Raw genomic sequence first — 16,093 nt, 5'->3', positions numbered from 1 at the left:
GTTAAAGTGTGTGTGTGAGTGTGTGTGTGTGTGTGTGTGAGTGTGTGAGTGAGTGCTGAGCCAAAAAGGTAATTACACACTACACTTGAAATCAATAACACCAATTTCCGTCACTGCGTTTCCCTGCTTTTGTGTGATCTCATCCCTAATGTTGCCATTTTCGGGATACCATGCCGGACAAAAGACCACCTCCTTTCAAAGTTACTGGAGCTGACCTCTGCAACATTCATGTATCTTGCTCTATAAAACATTTGCACCCTGTCCTTCGCCTCCTTGGGGCAAGGGGCTCATCCAGTTTAATGGTGGATGTTCCTGGACCATTCCCTGCAGGCAGGAAAGAAAACACTGCTTCCAGAGCCACGGCTCCCGGTGGGATGCTCAGGTCTCTATGGTTTTACTGGTTCGGCAATTCTATCCCCGACAAGGTTTTAAGACACCCTTTCTCAGCGGAAAATGTTGCCGGAGACCTTCTAACAATTGACTTCAGAGGCTGTAATACTCGCCGGAAGTTGCTAATGGCTACACTGTACCGCTCTACAGCATTTATATTTCTTGCCAGAGCTCAGAATTTTTTGCAAAGGGTGAAAAAGGTGTATCTCTCTTAAGGATGAACTTGCAAAATTGAATAAAACCAAATTCAAATTTTGGTTGTGAAAGTTGTGAGTGGAGCTGCAGAGTAGGGCTTTAGGGAAGAATGCACACTAACTCAGTGTGGAGTTGAAAAGATGACGGAATATTTGGCCTAATAAAATGGCCAGAAAGAGAAAACCCAAGTTTTTGAAACTTTCATGAACTCCCGAACAATGTTCCTGCACTTCTTTGTTTCATTTGCATTCCCGAAGGCTGCGGTGAAAAGTGTCAAACATCCTGCTTCACCTCTGTTCAGTTCACAGGGTCATGTTGTAGTTCTTACTTGACTACATTTATGTGTTCATTGTAATTAATAGTTATATGGCAGATTATTATTTGAAATACCAAACACATACACTGATGAATAAAACTCCCAGCAATGCATTGTGTAATTAATATTAGGACCGCCTTGCCCAATTACAAAATATAAGGCCCATTCTTAATTAATTACATATACTTTTACTAATTAATTATTACTTTGTAATGGAACATATTTACAACAAACAATTCATAAACTTTTCTATATAGATATCTATATATATCTATATAGATATCTATATTATATATATATAGATATTAGGGGTGTAACGGTTCAGAAAATTCACGGTTCGGTACGATACAGTGGAGCCACGGTTCGGTACGTTTCGGTACAGTAGAAAACTATAAACATCAGAGAAATGTACTTGATTTTAAAATATATTTATTCATTACAACTAACATCATGAAGTTATTCTTTGACTTTGAACAATGATGGAACTATACCTGAGTGACCCGTCTTCTGGGGTGTCTTCTTAGCAACACATAAGCATAAAAAACAAAAACTGCTCCTTAATGTTATGTAGTGTTGTTACTTACATCTTGCTTACATCTTGTATTGTTACTTACATCTTGCAAAAGAGATTTTTAATCTCAATGGGACTACCTGGTTCAATAAAGGTTTTTAAAAAAAGAAATTCTTTGTTTTTTTAAATTTTTTATTCAAACGCATTGTTCGGTTCGTCATGCGTACCGAACCGTGAGCCTCGTACCGAACGGTTCAATACGAATACGCGTATTGTTACACCCCTATAAATATATATATATATATATATATATATATATATATATATATATATAGAGAGAGAGAGAGAAAACTTTATTGCTGTGTAAAATGCAGGAACTCAAGCCAGAGCCTCGGGGCAATGTTTCTAAGACTAGAGCCAAAATCATCCATGAGAGGATGTTCTGACAGAGAGGATCAACATATATTTGGGCTGAACTGTCATGACGAATCTGTCATTCTGAAGGAAAACTTTCTAAATTGAGATATATGCATGCTCGTGCACCTCGAACACACACTGTAAGGTTCACTGACATTTGTTCTGCATTTGAATTGTATTCATATTTGTGTATGTCTGGGCATGTGTGTGTTTGTGTGTAGTCTCAGATGAAGATGAAGTCTGCAGGCGTCGTGGATGGAGGCTTGTTCACAGAGAGCTATTGTAACATCTGCAATGCCCAGCTCATCTCCGAGTCCCAGCGCACCGCTCACTATGAGGTGAGTCCGTCTCTGCTTGTACAGCAATGTTCCCACAAAACAAACAAACAAACGAAATGTTGCCACCATTACTGCTTGGACAAGCAGATTCCTGCACTGTACACTTCTTAAGGCATCTCAGCCTTATTTGTACCAATTTAGGGCTTGTGCCGTTCCAAGCAGCGCTCATCCATTATACATAGACTTAATGCAGCATAATGCTCGTCACTTGCAAACAAACACACACACACACACGCACAATTTTTGTTTAAATATATTCTACCTCTCAGCAGACTCCCTAAGAGTAATTTAATTAGGCCATTCAATAATCAGCCCTGTGCATTATTTAACTAGAATGTGTCCCTGTGTGGTGGTGGTGTGTGTGTGTGTACGTGCACGTGCACGTGCGCTTGCGTGCATGTACTGCAGTGAGGTCCTCCTTGATTACAAGACCCAATTGGGATTAACAAGCAGACTAATGAGGACAAGACCCTTATCTGGGGAGAATTAAGCAACGACAACGGCCGCGTGCGTTTGTCAGATGCTTGTCTACCAACCGACGTCCGTCTGACAGAAACACACCGCCTTGAGTTGTGCAGAGGAATGGGCAAGTTGCGTCATTGCATTTCTTCACTGTCACCCTCTATAACAGGTCTCTGTAGAGGTCGGTAGATCAAGGAGACATGGCAAGAAATAATTGAAATGCAAAGGAGTTTTTGTGTCTTAGTTTCAATAGAGACCCAGAGACAACAACAACAACAACAGGCTAAAGAAAGGAGAGCTATCATGGGGGATGAATTATTGAGGAGCTCCGGGTTCTGGAGTCCTTCCCCTCTCCACTGGCAGCAACGCACATCTTTCATAACTGCCGAACACACCAGTGGAAATACTTACTATAGGTTACAACGGGTGGTAGTTGCTCGCTATAGCTGTAACTCCTCCAACTTGATTTGATCCTAGAAACAGAGGACGAGACACAGTCCATTAGTTTAGGGTGCCCGGTGAGGGTCACTCCAGGGTAACCATGGTGACACAAGGTCCCGCTTTTCGCCCATACCCCAGATCCATCGACTACACATGACCATTTATACACCTACGAACACAAGCACGCACTCACACAAGCGCCGACAAACTGAATTAAAGTAGTCTGACAAGTGAGGGGGCATGTGAGGTAGAGGGAGTGTGTGTGTGTGTGTGTGTGTGTGTGTGTGTGTGTGTGGGGGGGGGGGGGGGCTTCTAGTCCCGGGGGCAGAGGATCCAATCTAAGCACTGGAGCAGCAAGTACAGTGACTTGTCAGAGTCTCCCATTCGCTTTCTTTGTGTCCTGTTCAGCCATGATATATATTGAAACTAAACAACTGAACTTGACTTCACTTAACAACAAAACACAATTCCACTGATCATGTGACCCACAGTGGAGTGATTCCCTCACAGGGATCCAGTTCTGGAAACAGTCACCTGAAGACATTTCACCCATTTAATCACGTCATTCCAAACATTTTTCACCAGTGATGCTTTTGGTAAGCACAATCTTGACTTGTATCCCTGCACTCTGTCGTGAATTTGACCGTATATGTGGCATTAAAGATACGATCGCTCTGACAGCGTCAACACTTGCTTCTGGAAAACTGCACCAGCAGTGGAATGTACAGATAATAATAGTTGTTATGTGGTAGAAAGGAGTGAAGGTCACCCAGCATGCCAATAAAAAAAAGGATATGTATAGAGCAAGATAGCTGTGTCAACCTTGCAGTCAAACACACAGAGCTGTCGCAACACATACACGTGCACTAATCTTTACCCTCCAGTCTGTCCAGTGACTTCCATTGTTGGCCATTAAAGTGACAGCCAGCAGTTTCAAGGACAGCTCAGTGTCCTTTCTTATAACACACTACTGTACGTTTCTAATTGTTACAGATAATAGAGATTGTAACAGAGGCAAACAAAAACGCTGTTACTCAATGATACTCAATGATAAATGATATGGTGATGTGATGTGATAGGTGCATTTTAGGATGCACTGGAGGTGTTTTTGATGTACTGGTATCGACACAGCTCTAGTGAGCAGCACAAACACCCGTCAGATACATACTTAATCTTCTCACCAAGGACTTTTAATATCATGCAGACTCATTGTTTCTTTACCAATATATTTATATCTTTATTTATTTTTTAGGGCACCAGGATATTATCGTTTCCCTTTCAATGTAATTTGAGCTTTCCAAATGATTGTCTCACTTCCTTTGGCACTTTACGGGCCCCAGTGTGCAGGCCCTCATTATATTTAACTCCCAACCACTTCCCCCGATCCCAACATCTTACTCAGGGCTCCCAGAAAGCTGAGGCTGGTCCTGGCCATTAGTCAACTAGCCAGGAGCAAACTGTCTGCTGACATCATCAGCTGAAACAGAGATAAAAAGCTTGGAGGGAGTAGCCAAGGTGGAGTGACAGTTATTGATTTTTTTCCCCCCCACTTGGCTCACTTGATGAAATAAAACTCAGTTCATTGGCTGACAGCTTTTCTCTCTCTCTGTTTCTGTCTCCCTTTCAGAGTAAGAAACACGCCAACAAGGTGCGTCTGTTCTACATGCTTCACCCTGAAGATGGAGGACCACCTTCTAAGAGACTGCGGCCAGATAACCCAGTATGCTCCCATGTGTGTCTCTGTGTCTGTGTTGCATAACATACAGTGTGAAGCGTTTAAGATTCATTCATGAACTAAATGACACCGTTTTGCAGTATAATCACAAACTGAAGTATCTGATGATGTTCGAGGCAAGACAATTATTTGCATGCGGAAATGTATATAGATGACAAAAACCTGCCTCGGTCGAATCCTTTCCTGGGCCCGTCTACTCGCAGGCTTTGCCGTTGCAGCTCAAATGCTCATGGGAATATTCGTTTGATCTGTTGTGTGCAGTTGTGCGCTATGGTTCTCCCAAAAGAGCTTCTGCCTTAGCTGTGGTGTTTGTAGCCAGATTTAGTGGAGGCAGACGCCACCGAGCAGCTCTATATCAGGCTATTGCAGGCTGTGGCTAGGGACGTCCGTCAACATTACCAATGCCCGTGTGTCTGTCTGTGAGTGTGTGCTGTAGGTGGGCGATTGTGTCTGTATATTTCTAAAACCCTGTCCTGCAATTTTAGCAAATACTGAGCTTGCATTTGTGTCCACAGTGAATTGATGGGATTCTAACATGAAGCACAGCTGATATTTAGGGGTTGATTCAATTTAGATTTTTTTATTCACGGGTCTTTGTGTATGTATGAAAAAGAAATGCGACTGTAATAGACTATTGTGAAGAGGGATTTTTACAATAGTCCGTTGTGTGCCCCATTTGTCTGGGGTATGCCATAGTACACACACACACACACACACACACAGACAGACTACATACACTCTCCCTACATACACACTTTGAGGACACAGCTGGTGGAAAAATAAAGCTAACTGACAAATCTGTGCCAGAAAGAGGGAAGAGGTGGAGCGTCTCCAAACACAGTGTCGCGCCACAGCCAAGAACCTGAGCCGGAGTGCACGGCCCATTATCTCTGTACAGCAACGACCCTTCGTCCTCCACTGATGGCAAAAGATGAAAGTCGTGGCAAAAATAAGAAACTAAAATGTTTGTAAACCTCCCCAATGTAAGTGATTTTTTGCAACCAGAGGAGTCACACCCCCCAGGGGGGAGCCAGAACAACCAGGTGGGGAAAGAGTTATTTGTTGTGGTCACATCTTTGCAGACCTAAACACATGCACGCAAGCTGTTCGCAGTCATGTCATGCTGCAAAACTGAAATGAACATTTGCTTTTATATTTCTCACCGGTTGGATCCTTGTTCTGGACTCAAGCTGTGCACTAAGATGTAAAGAGGTGATACACATGCACCAGACTGCAGACAATCAGGACATAGGCATGTCAAGGGCACATGGGTATACAAACACACTCAGTGTGGAAATATTCACACCTGCGTCTCCATCTGTCTCTCTAAGTGAATAAGACATGACTCAGCCCCTGCTGGCTTTCACCTCATATGGGACACTACACACAAACAGGCCGTGTGTGCACACACACATGCGCACACACGTACGGTCATCTGCCATACTGTGAGCGCCACAGCTCGTAATTTGTTCATAACCTCTCATGCAGGGATGTGACATTGATTATCTGACAATGCTGGAAAAACTGATATAAGACGAACGGTTCTCCAGCGATGAAATACTCATCATACGATTTTCTTCTCTCAGCTCTTTCATCTTTTTTCATTCATTTTTTCCCCGGGGGAAGATTCGCACGTCTTTTCTCTGCACTTCATCTCCGTGTTTTTGCCCTTCTGTTCTCATACTGATTGACACGGCGCAGTCCAATGGGAACAGCAGAAAAAGGATTTTTGCAGAGTGAATGAAGTCTGCCCAGTGTAAAATGCCATGCCTTGAGATGTGCGTGTAGGTGAACGTGTTTGTCACAGAACAAACAGAGAAAGTAGGTCGTGAAGGTGCTCCCAGATGAAAGGGGAGTGAAATGTATCCATTTTTCTACCCAATTCTCCAACCTGCTATCTCTCCGTCTGTGCCGTTTTCTACCTGCAGATAGGGCTAGAGATGACAAAATACTTATTTTTTTCCCCCTTGACTTTTATTCTCCTCCAATGCTAAATTTGCACTGTCGGCCCTTTCAATTTACACTTTCAGCGCTTCTTCAAACTCCAAATGAGAGCGTCTGTTTCCCTGTGCTGCTCCATGTGTATATTTAGCAATGTTTCCCACAGCGCCTCGACACAGAGCAGGGGGAGAAGTAAGGAGGAGCAGAGAGAAAGAAAAACAGAAGGAGAGGAAGATTAACACATCTAATTATGAGTCTATTGTTAGGTGCATGAAGCCACCCAAAAACTAAATATTCCGCGATACAGGCACACTATGAGGCAGCGGATAAACAGGCATACGTGCATCATGTGCACAAACAGAACCGCACTCAACAATTAGGTCGCATGCAAATCAGTCTCAGCACATGTGTGAGATGCGACAGGTAGAGAGAGTGAGGACAAAAGTACAGAGAGGGATTGTTGAAATGAGCGAGGGTAGGGATCTCTAAATCAAAAATTAAGAAACAGAAAGGTTGATGACTTCCAGCGGAGACAGACGATGGAGGAAAACAGTGAGTCAGAGATGCTGTTTATTGTTTAAAGTGGAGTGGCAGCTGTAACGAGCTGACAATTCTTCATATGTTCACACACACTTGAGATTGATTAAAACGTTCCCCGCACTGTCGCTCGTGTAGCGTCTGTCATTGAGCGGCAGGGTTTGTGTTGCAGCCTTCTTTCAAGAAGATGCTTCTTTATGTTTCAGCCCCATCGCTGTTGACTGATCCTCTTTGTTCCGAGTCAAAAACAACTAAAACATGCGTGGTAATGAGGAAGCAGGGAAGATGTATAGGTGAGAGGAATGGATGGAGTGAGGGTGAAAAAAACAAAACATATTTTACTTTACAAACACACATGCTTCAATGGCTAATAAGGTACAACAATGAATTTGTACCAAACCAAAAAGTAGAAGGAAATTGAGTTACTGGGGGAGATAGAGGAGGGACAGACACGGGGGAGGAGAGGAGGAGGAGGAGAGGGGGTGGTGAGGGCCTGCCAATACGGATACATATTTCATCCCACAACAGAGAGAGTCACTGAGACTAGTGCACAGAGGGGGAGGGAGGAGGCAGGAATGGGAGGGAGGGAGAGAGAGAGAGAGAAAGTCTGAGAGTGAAGGCGAGTGAGAGAGGAAAAAAAATAGAGAGAAGAAAACAGAAAGAGAGAGATGGGACAGCTGAGAGACAAAGCCAGGCCTGAGGTAAAGGTGTCCTTAACTCTCACATCCACTGTCCGTGATGCTAAGCAGTGCTGACACAAGACACACACACACACGCACATTAAAACAGACACACACACACACATTAACACACGCTCCTACATACTTAGATATGGACAATAGTTCGATTATTGTCCTCTATTTCACAGAGGCCGAGGTTCCTCTCCTCCGACTGTGGACCTGGACTAGAAAGCGCTGGTGTGAAAAAGACAGAAAGAAAGATGCGCAAACTAATTCAGGAGAGGCAGCAAGAGACTAAAAAAGAATTAAAGCCTGGATGAACACACCATGATTCAACATGAGCCGAGAGAAGAATAAAAGAAACGGGGGAAAGGGTTGTGAAAGTGTAGAACACAAAAGGTTGCACTGAGAGTGTGAAATATTGCTCGTCTTTGAAGACATATTTGATTTTTGTCATTGTTTTAGTTTATATATTTGAAGTATGTGGGCTGCCTAACATCACAACCACATGCGATTGTTTTTCAGCAACATGTCATTCCAAAACCGTGGTTATTTATATGCTGCTATAACAGCCTCCACTCCTCTGACAAGTCTGTCCACAAGATGTTGGAGCCTGTCTGCCAGGATTTTCTTCGATTTAGCCACAAGAGCATTAGTCAGGTCAGGGACTGATTTTAGATGGTACAGCAAGGCCTGTCCGTATCCCAAATGTGTTCGATGGGGTTGTGGTCAGGTCATTCTCACCAACCTTAGAAAAACAAGCCTTTCTTTATCCCCCACAGCAAAGAGCCTTCCCCAAACTGTTACCATGAAGTTAAAAGCACAGTATATGCTGTTGCATTTCGATTTCTTTCAACCGGAGCTGCATGGAGTTTAGTAAAAACCACGGAAAAAGCTTAAATATGTGACACACAGTGTCTGTCTCACATGCGGATCTCTGTTATTCTCCTGCTACGTTTATTATTTATCTGATTTTCGGGTTATTTTTTAAACGTTTTGTGTGCGGTAAGGGCAAGGCTTGACCGGCAAGTGTTATGTTTCCATCGGTCATGACTGGCAATTTCGGATGATTTCTAAAAATGACTGCATTGGTGTGACATGCAGCCTACAGTCTTTTCTTGTTTTTTCCTTGAGATGAGTTGGTTTTCCCATACTGGTGGGCAGAAACAAACAGAAAAAGATAGAGAATTCTGTGTGTGTGTGTGTGTGTGTGTGTGTGTGTGTGTGTGTGTGTGTGTGTGTGTGTGTGTGTGTGTGTGTGTGTGTGTGTGTGTGTGTTCTTTTGAATTTGTATGTGTGAGTATTTGTACATTTGTGTCAATCAGGCGGTTGGTCTTTTTGTTTGTGTTCCCTCCCTGGGGAGCAACTCTTCCTCATCATTAGTCATGAACCAGCATCGGTGAAAGGGCCAAACCACAGTCTCAGCCCAGAGAGACAGATGAATATTTGATCAGCCTTCCCTTTGCTTGTGTGTGTGTGTGTGTGTGTGTGTGTGTGTGTGTGTGTGTGTGTGTGTGTGTGTGTGTGTGTGTGTGTGTGTGTGTGTGTGTGTGTGTGTGTGTGTGTGTGTGTGTGTGTTTGAGAGAAACTGACAAAGCCCAGGAGGTCAGTGCAGAGTGTACACCTCTCCTTTTCTCATCTCCCCCCTGCCTCTTCTCTCCTTTTCTCACCTTCACCTCTCTCTACCTCTCTTTTCACATCATTCCTTTCTCCTCAACCACTCTCCTCCGCTGTGGTCCATTTTTGTCTCGTAACACCTCTGCCTCTCCACCACTCGCTTTTACCATTTCTCCCCTACTCTCCTACTGCAGGACTGTGCAGAGACAGAGGTGGACAGGAACAAGTGCTGTACCTTGTGTAATATGTTCTTCACCTCCGCGATTGTGGCCCAGTCGCACTACCAGGGCAAAACCCACGCCAAGAGAGTCCGCCTGGTGCTGGGGGAGCCGCCCAGTCTTCCTGCAGCCATGACCAGCCCTACAAACACAGGTATCTCACACCTTCTGCCTGTCTCGCTGTCTGGGCTTGATCATTGCAACAAGACCAAACTCACACATCCAAACATGCACTGTTGCCATAACATGACTGTTATGATGCGTTAAGGCTCTGTTCAGTGAAAATTTTTATTGGGCAAAGGACAATTATAACAGTATCACGATGTGTTCACTTGAATATTGAAGAAGCTTGAACAAACAGTTGTTTGAGGGCGGTGTTTTCACAGCAACATAAATATATATTGGAGAGTGAATTATGATCTGTTTAGCTTCCAAACACGAGCTCTAAGCAGCTTATAATTCATCATTAAAACTACAGATCACAAGATTTGATTCAATCACTAAAAATACAACCTTTCATTTCCTAATCATTTGAATCGTGAAGAAAAAAATCACGATAAATTACAATATCAAAGTAAAAGAAAAACACTGACTCCAGAGCGGTTGAAAGGATCTTGGTGACCTTATAGACAAGCTGCTGTCACCAAACAACACAAAAAAAGGGATCTGTATCTACCAATGTGGATAATCAATGAGCTGCAATTAGTATCGGCGGTAAAAAGAAATAGAGGCAAAAGAAGTCGAGGGAGTGACCGAGTGCCAGTTGAGTATCAATCTGATTCATCGCGCTAGTTTGTCTTTCTTCCGGTCAGTCTTGAAAGGGAAACACGACATTTATAATCCATAAAACATCTGACTATGAACTGGTGCTTTGGTGATCGACCAACCCTTTCAGCCCCGGCCGATCAATACATCCATTGGATTCCAATCATGGTGTTTGCACACAGAGCCTGTCCTCCCTCAAGACCATGGTAATCAACTTGGTTGGAAAAACACACCCTCACCTCTACTTGCACATGCTCATGTAATCCAGAGATCCAGTATTTGCACCATGTGACACTGGACTGAGAATGTTTTTTTTTAAGTTCAAAGCATACATTTTTATCAGGAGTGGATTTGGAAAGCTTTAGTCATGCTTCAGTCAAAACGTCTAGCCTGGATATCAGGAGGAAAAGTCTGGTAATATAACATGCCAGAGGCCCAAGAAGTACAATTTTGAAGGTGAAGCACATACGCAGGAAAATAAATTGCATGAGCAAATCAAGACATCTGTATATTCATTTTCTTTTTTCATGCTCATGATTGTTAAAGATTAGCGTTTTCTTTTTTTAAGTGTCAGTGCTGGTGACTCGTCTCCAGGGGAGCTTTACATAATGTGATTCAAATTGGATTCAAAGTAAAAAATTCACAGAGCTATAGACACACAATCGCTACAAAATGGAGTGTTTTAAATAATCTTGCCCCTGAGTAACTTTGTTAAACTTTGGCCTACTTTGGAAAAGTGTCACTGCAGTAGAGCCGTTGCCGTGGAGTTCTGTGGTTTCGTGACAGTGGAACATGGAGGAAAAAGAAAGGAGGGAGCGAGAGCAAGAAGAGAGGACGAGTGACCTGGGAGAGAAGAAGAGGGTTTCAGGAAACATTAAAGTCAAAAGGAACCGTCACGATCACTCCGAGATGAGCGCTCTACAGAAGATGCACAGCTAAGCTGACAGTCTTGTGCGCACATGCACACGCACACACTCGTCAGAAACATGCATTAGCAAGATGACTGATGCATGCACATTCATATTGGACATGCCCTTACTTGTAAGGACACATGGGTACTAACATGCATAAGAAACACACTCAAAGATATGCACAAACAAACCACAGTGAGGTCTGAAGAAGCCCTTGAGAGGTGGAATGCAGACACTGTACCTGTGTTCCCTCCCCTTTCACACATCACACACTCCAAACCACCTCCTCCTCCTCTTCTTCTTGCACACACACTATCACGCACACTCCCTGTGCCCCGGCTCCATAAAAAACACTTACTTCTGCTCCAGCGTGCAGAGATCACACTCATGGCGGTGACACAAGGGATGGAGGGGAAAAATACACCCGAGGATCTCTTCTTGTTGCTGCTCAGCACGTGCTGCTCCACAGAGCTGTCAGGGCTCAGGAGCTTCACTCATGCACGGGCACACACGAGCACGCAGGAATGATGTACCAGAGATTTCAGGACGGCCTCGTCTCTGAGATCAATAACAGGGAAAACGAAACGACAGCAGAAGAGTCACAGGGTTGAGTTCTGGAAGTGAAATGATAGTGTGGCCAAGGCGAGTGTGCGTGGGTGTGGTTGCGCAGATGAGCGGAGACACAGCCATAGATACAGTAACTATGTGAACAGAGCCCGAAGACACATCAAGGTATGAACGGCCAATCAGCGCGCAGGGCTGGAGCCTAGTCAAGACAGACACATACACCCCCAACAAATACAGAAACTCACACACCTCGCACTCATAGTCACGGGTCAACACTCCATGCTTGCTATTCATTCGCCATCAGTGAGCTTATGGTTGTTGTGAAAGAAGTGGCATGACTCATTTGGGCTTTAAAGCACGTGTGAGTGGGCTCGTGTGTGTGAAATGTTTAAACTTGCTGTATTGCGGCTGTGTGTTGTCATAGTCGCTGTAGCTCTGGAGCCATTGACACGTTGTACATGGCAAATCGGCACATTTGGATGCGCCATCTGGCATTATGAGCTTTCTCACACCATTTGGCTGTGGACTTAACACCCCCCCCCCCCCCCCCCCCCACTGTGATCAAATAAACAGTTTGGGCAGAGATGATTTCTTTGGTACATGTACTGTACCTTACACACACAAGCAACCCATTCTGGAGCTTCATGCACACACACACACACACACACACACAGGTCTTCACACATTTTCTCAAGTGTAGATTATGCATTCAATCCGCCACACAAACACCCGCATGCACACACACAGACACGTGTGCAGCCACACGCACGTTCACAGTCTTCGCCGCGTGAGCCACAACCGTGTCCGGTGGACAAGGCAGTGCCTGTTGGCTATTAATGGGCAATCACCATGGTAACCAGCGTCGTGTCACGAACGGCAGGTCACCTGGAAGTCTGCCTTTTTTTCCCATTCCCCAACAGAGAGGAAAGGGGAGTAGGTGAGGAGAGGAGATAAGAGAGAGGGTTTTGTAAAAAAAACAAAAAAAAAGCGGTTGAGAGGTACAGTAGATGTGAGTGGAAAGCGCTTGCAGACGCGTCCCTGGAGTGCTGATGGCTTCCTCCTGACCCTCGTCTATGTTCCACAGATGTGGCCTGCAGCTGTCTATTGCTCTTTGCTCGGTCTCCATTGGTACTTCCTAAACCCGGAGCTTTCAACGGGTATTTTATCTGTGTCTGTAAGAAAGACAGTGTGTGGATCCATGTGAAGATGGATGTATGACATTGTCATGTTAGTGAAAATATTGTAAATTGTTTTTCCTTTAATTTATGTCATTTTTCCCTTAAAACTCCAATTGCATTTGATTTCATGTTAAAATGATCACTTACTTCTCTCCTTCCCTTCCTCCTTCTGCAATCCCTCACCCCTCTTCTCTACCTCCTATCTGTTAACTCCCCCCCCAGATTCCTCCCCTTCCACCCCGCTGCCCACAGACCCCGCTGTGGCAGTGGTCGGCGGAAACGGCGGAAGAGAGGCCGGGAAGTACTGCTGTCTGTGCGGAGCCTGGTTCAACAACCCGCTGATGGCCCAGCAGCACTACGAGGGCAAGAAGCACCGCAGGAACGCAGCCAGAGCACGCCTCCTGGAGCAGCTAGCGGGCAGTCTGGATGCCACGGAGAGCACAGGTCAGCCTCTTGGCCCCGAGCCCGACACAAGTGACAAGTGAAGGGCAGGAGGGAGTGTTACGACTTTGTACCAGGAAAGACGATAAGGGGGAGATCACATTCAAGATCTGTGGCAGTGAGGGTGGACCTCTGAAATGTTCATATGCCTTTCAATGTGGTGTACATTTCACAGATATTATACTGAGGTAAGCCACACCACTTATTCACAGAGAAAATGAGCACTCTCAGCCAGTTACTGTAACGATCAGCTTATTCACATTCACCCTACATTTGTTCAAAAACATGGGTTCTACGTGGCTGACTTCTGTTTTTAAAGCCCATAAGTTTCCATGAAATCAGTCCGGATCAACCCCCTCTACGGTTTATATACACTGTAAAGAATTAATGTTCCACAGATGGTTGGAATGCATTCTTTAAATTCAGATGTAGAATTGTAAAGTTTTATAGTTCTGTCGAAGTCATAATATAAACTGAATTGAATCGGGACTCCACCAATTTTTAAATGTCAAAGTCTTTCTGTGTGAAGTCTATGAAGTCATGTGTGGCCCAGAAGAAGCTCGAGTGACATTATCCAGATAGATCGGCTTTGGTTTGAAGGCTACAGATTGTTATTAGAAAGCGTATATGTAACAGATGGGGGCATGTCCTTTGAAAAGCGTGGGAGATTAGCCGGTTTGGGTCAAAGAAGAAGATGCTGTCGAGTTGCATTATTGTGATTGTAGGAGTTAGCGTGTTTGGTGCTTGGCCTTTTACAAGGGACAGTAGGGACGGACTAAGTCAGTGACTCGGCATCTGCTGAATCAACTCGGACAATTGCTTTTTCCCAATCAGAGCCCAACTTTATGGAAATGTAATACTAAATCATTAGAGTGCTCTTCGAAAGGTATTTACTGGGTAAATCATCTCAAGGGTTGGACCCTAAGGGGAAGATTTAAGTAATCTATCACCCCAGGCAAATAGTTGTCGCTCCCTAATTAACTGTGTATCTCAGCCCAACTGGAATTTTGACACATCTTGGTTTTCGTATCGGTTTGCAACAGCCTAACCTTTCCATGCGAGTTGTCTGGGGTCACAGTTCCGTTAGCATCGCCGTGCTTCTTAGTGCCAGCACAGCAATGTGTTAAACTGACAAAGAACGAAACGGGGCCTCTGTTAGCATGCTGCATGTAGCATGCTTAGTGCAGCTAAAAAACTAAATATTACACATTAATGCTGAAGAGCACATGAGTCCCACACAGCCTGACAACATCAGGAACTTAAGTAAAGGATTAAACTGAAATGATGTCTTAATATACATTATTAAATGGTAGAATTTAGATCAAATTACAGTTATCATAGCGAGTCCTGGGTTTTAATTACTATTCTATGTCTTTCTCTGCCCCTTAAGTCCTTTCCTCTCCCACACAAACACTTCAAACCACAAATGTAGCAGTAAGAGAACACCGATTCACATTTCATACACACATTTCTGCCAAAAGGGTATTCTAATGGAAATATTAATAGTCTCTGGCACAGAAAGCGCTTTTCCTTCTCTGGTTCCTATAAGTGATATCGGCCAACGTCATCCTGTTGCGTCACGCAGCCCAACATGCAACATCGGTGCGACACAGCACCTCCACAGCGCACGCATTCAAGTTCAACACACTCGTACACAGCTACAAACAAATATGGAAATCCTCTGTGAGCCGAAGCCGCGCCGTTGGCTTTGTGCTCCGGGTGCCATGACACAAACCATCGTCTCAAAAAGCCAATCATATTAAAAGCATGAGTCACGTTGCCGCCTACACTGGCTCAAAGGCTTTTAAGTGGTGTCACGTTGTATATCATCCTCCATCCTCACGCTGTGACCCACATCCTTTTTTGGGAGGTTTTAAATCTAAATCTCAGCATTTAACGACAGAAGACATCTAAAATAATAACAGACACATAAAAGTCAGATATTCCGTTTGTTCAATCAAATATATTTGCACTCGGTGACGTCTCTACTGCAAAATCGATCCGGTCTTCTTTTCAAGGGCAATGAACTGGCTTAAGATTTCTCAGTGAGCTCGCCGCTGACGTGCTCTATTATATGTGCCATCAATCAAGTGTTTGTCCTGGTGCATTTAGTCTGCATTTAGTACTCTCTTGTGTCTGCTGTTGCTGTGGTTGTATTGTGTGAAAATGTGTGTGTGTGTGTGTGTGCGTGTGTGCGTGCATGTGCGTGTACACCACTAGGGGCTCCAATCCCTCGTCATGTCTCATCTGTCATCCTTATTAGCTCCCCACGAAGGTGAATTATTTACACAGCAAGATTTCCTTTCTTCCCAAACTATGGCTCCAGAATCTGCCGGGCATATTGTCTGGTTGTGTCCTATTGATGATACTGACCTTTACTTGTCCTTGCATATTCCCTCTTCGTCTCCCCCCCCTTACTTCCTGCTCCCGCTT

The 16,093-nt window shown here is 44.2% G+C and overlaps 1 protein-coding gene across 1 annotated transcript in view; it reads left to right on the top strand.

Moving 5' to 3' along the window:
• The window catches only part of LOC306785380 (zinc finger matrin-type protein 4), a 43,163-nt gene that overhangs the window by 11,036 nt on the left and 16,034 nt on the right, over positions 1-16,093 (top strand). Inside the window, exons 2-5 of the mRNA XM_079279738.1 lie at positions 2,051-2,167; positions 4,698-4,790; positions 9,775-9,952; positions 13,442-13,663. Of these exons, the coding sequence (XP_079135864.1) occupies positions 2,051-2,167; positions 4,698-4,790; positions 9,775-9,952; positions 13,442-13,663 (610 nt within the window). The remainder of the gene's footprint in view (positions 1-2,050; positions 2,168-4,697; positions 4,791-9,774; positions 9,953-13,441; positions 13,664-16,093) is intronic.

Source organism: Melanostigma gelatinosum, assembly GCF_949748355.1.
Source record: "Melanostigma gelatinosum genome assembly, chromosome: 12".
In the NCBI taxonomy this organism is placed as follows: Eukaryota; Metazoa; Chordata; class Actinopteri; order Perciformes; family Zoarcidae; genus Melanostigma; species Melanostigma gelatinosum.
This window is presented reverse-complemented; position numbering and strand designations above follow the sequence as displayed.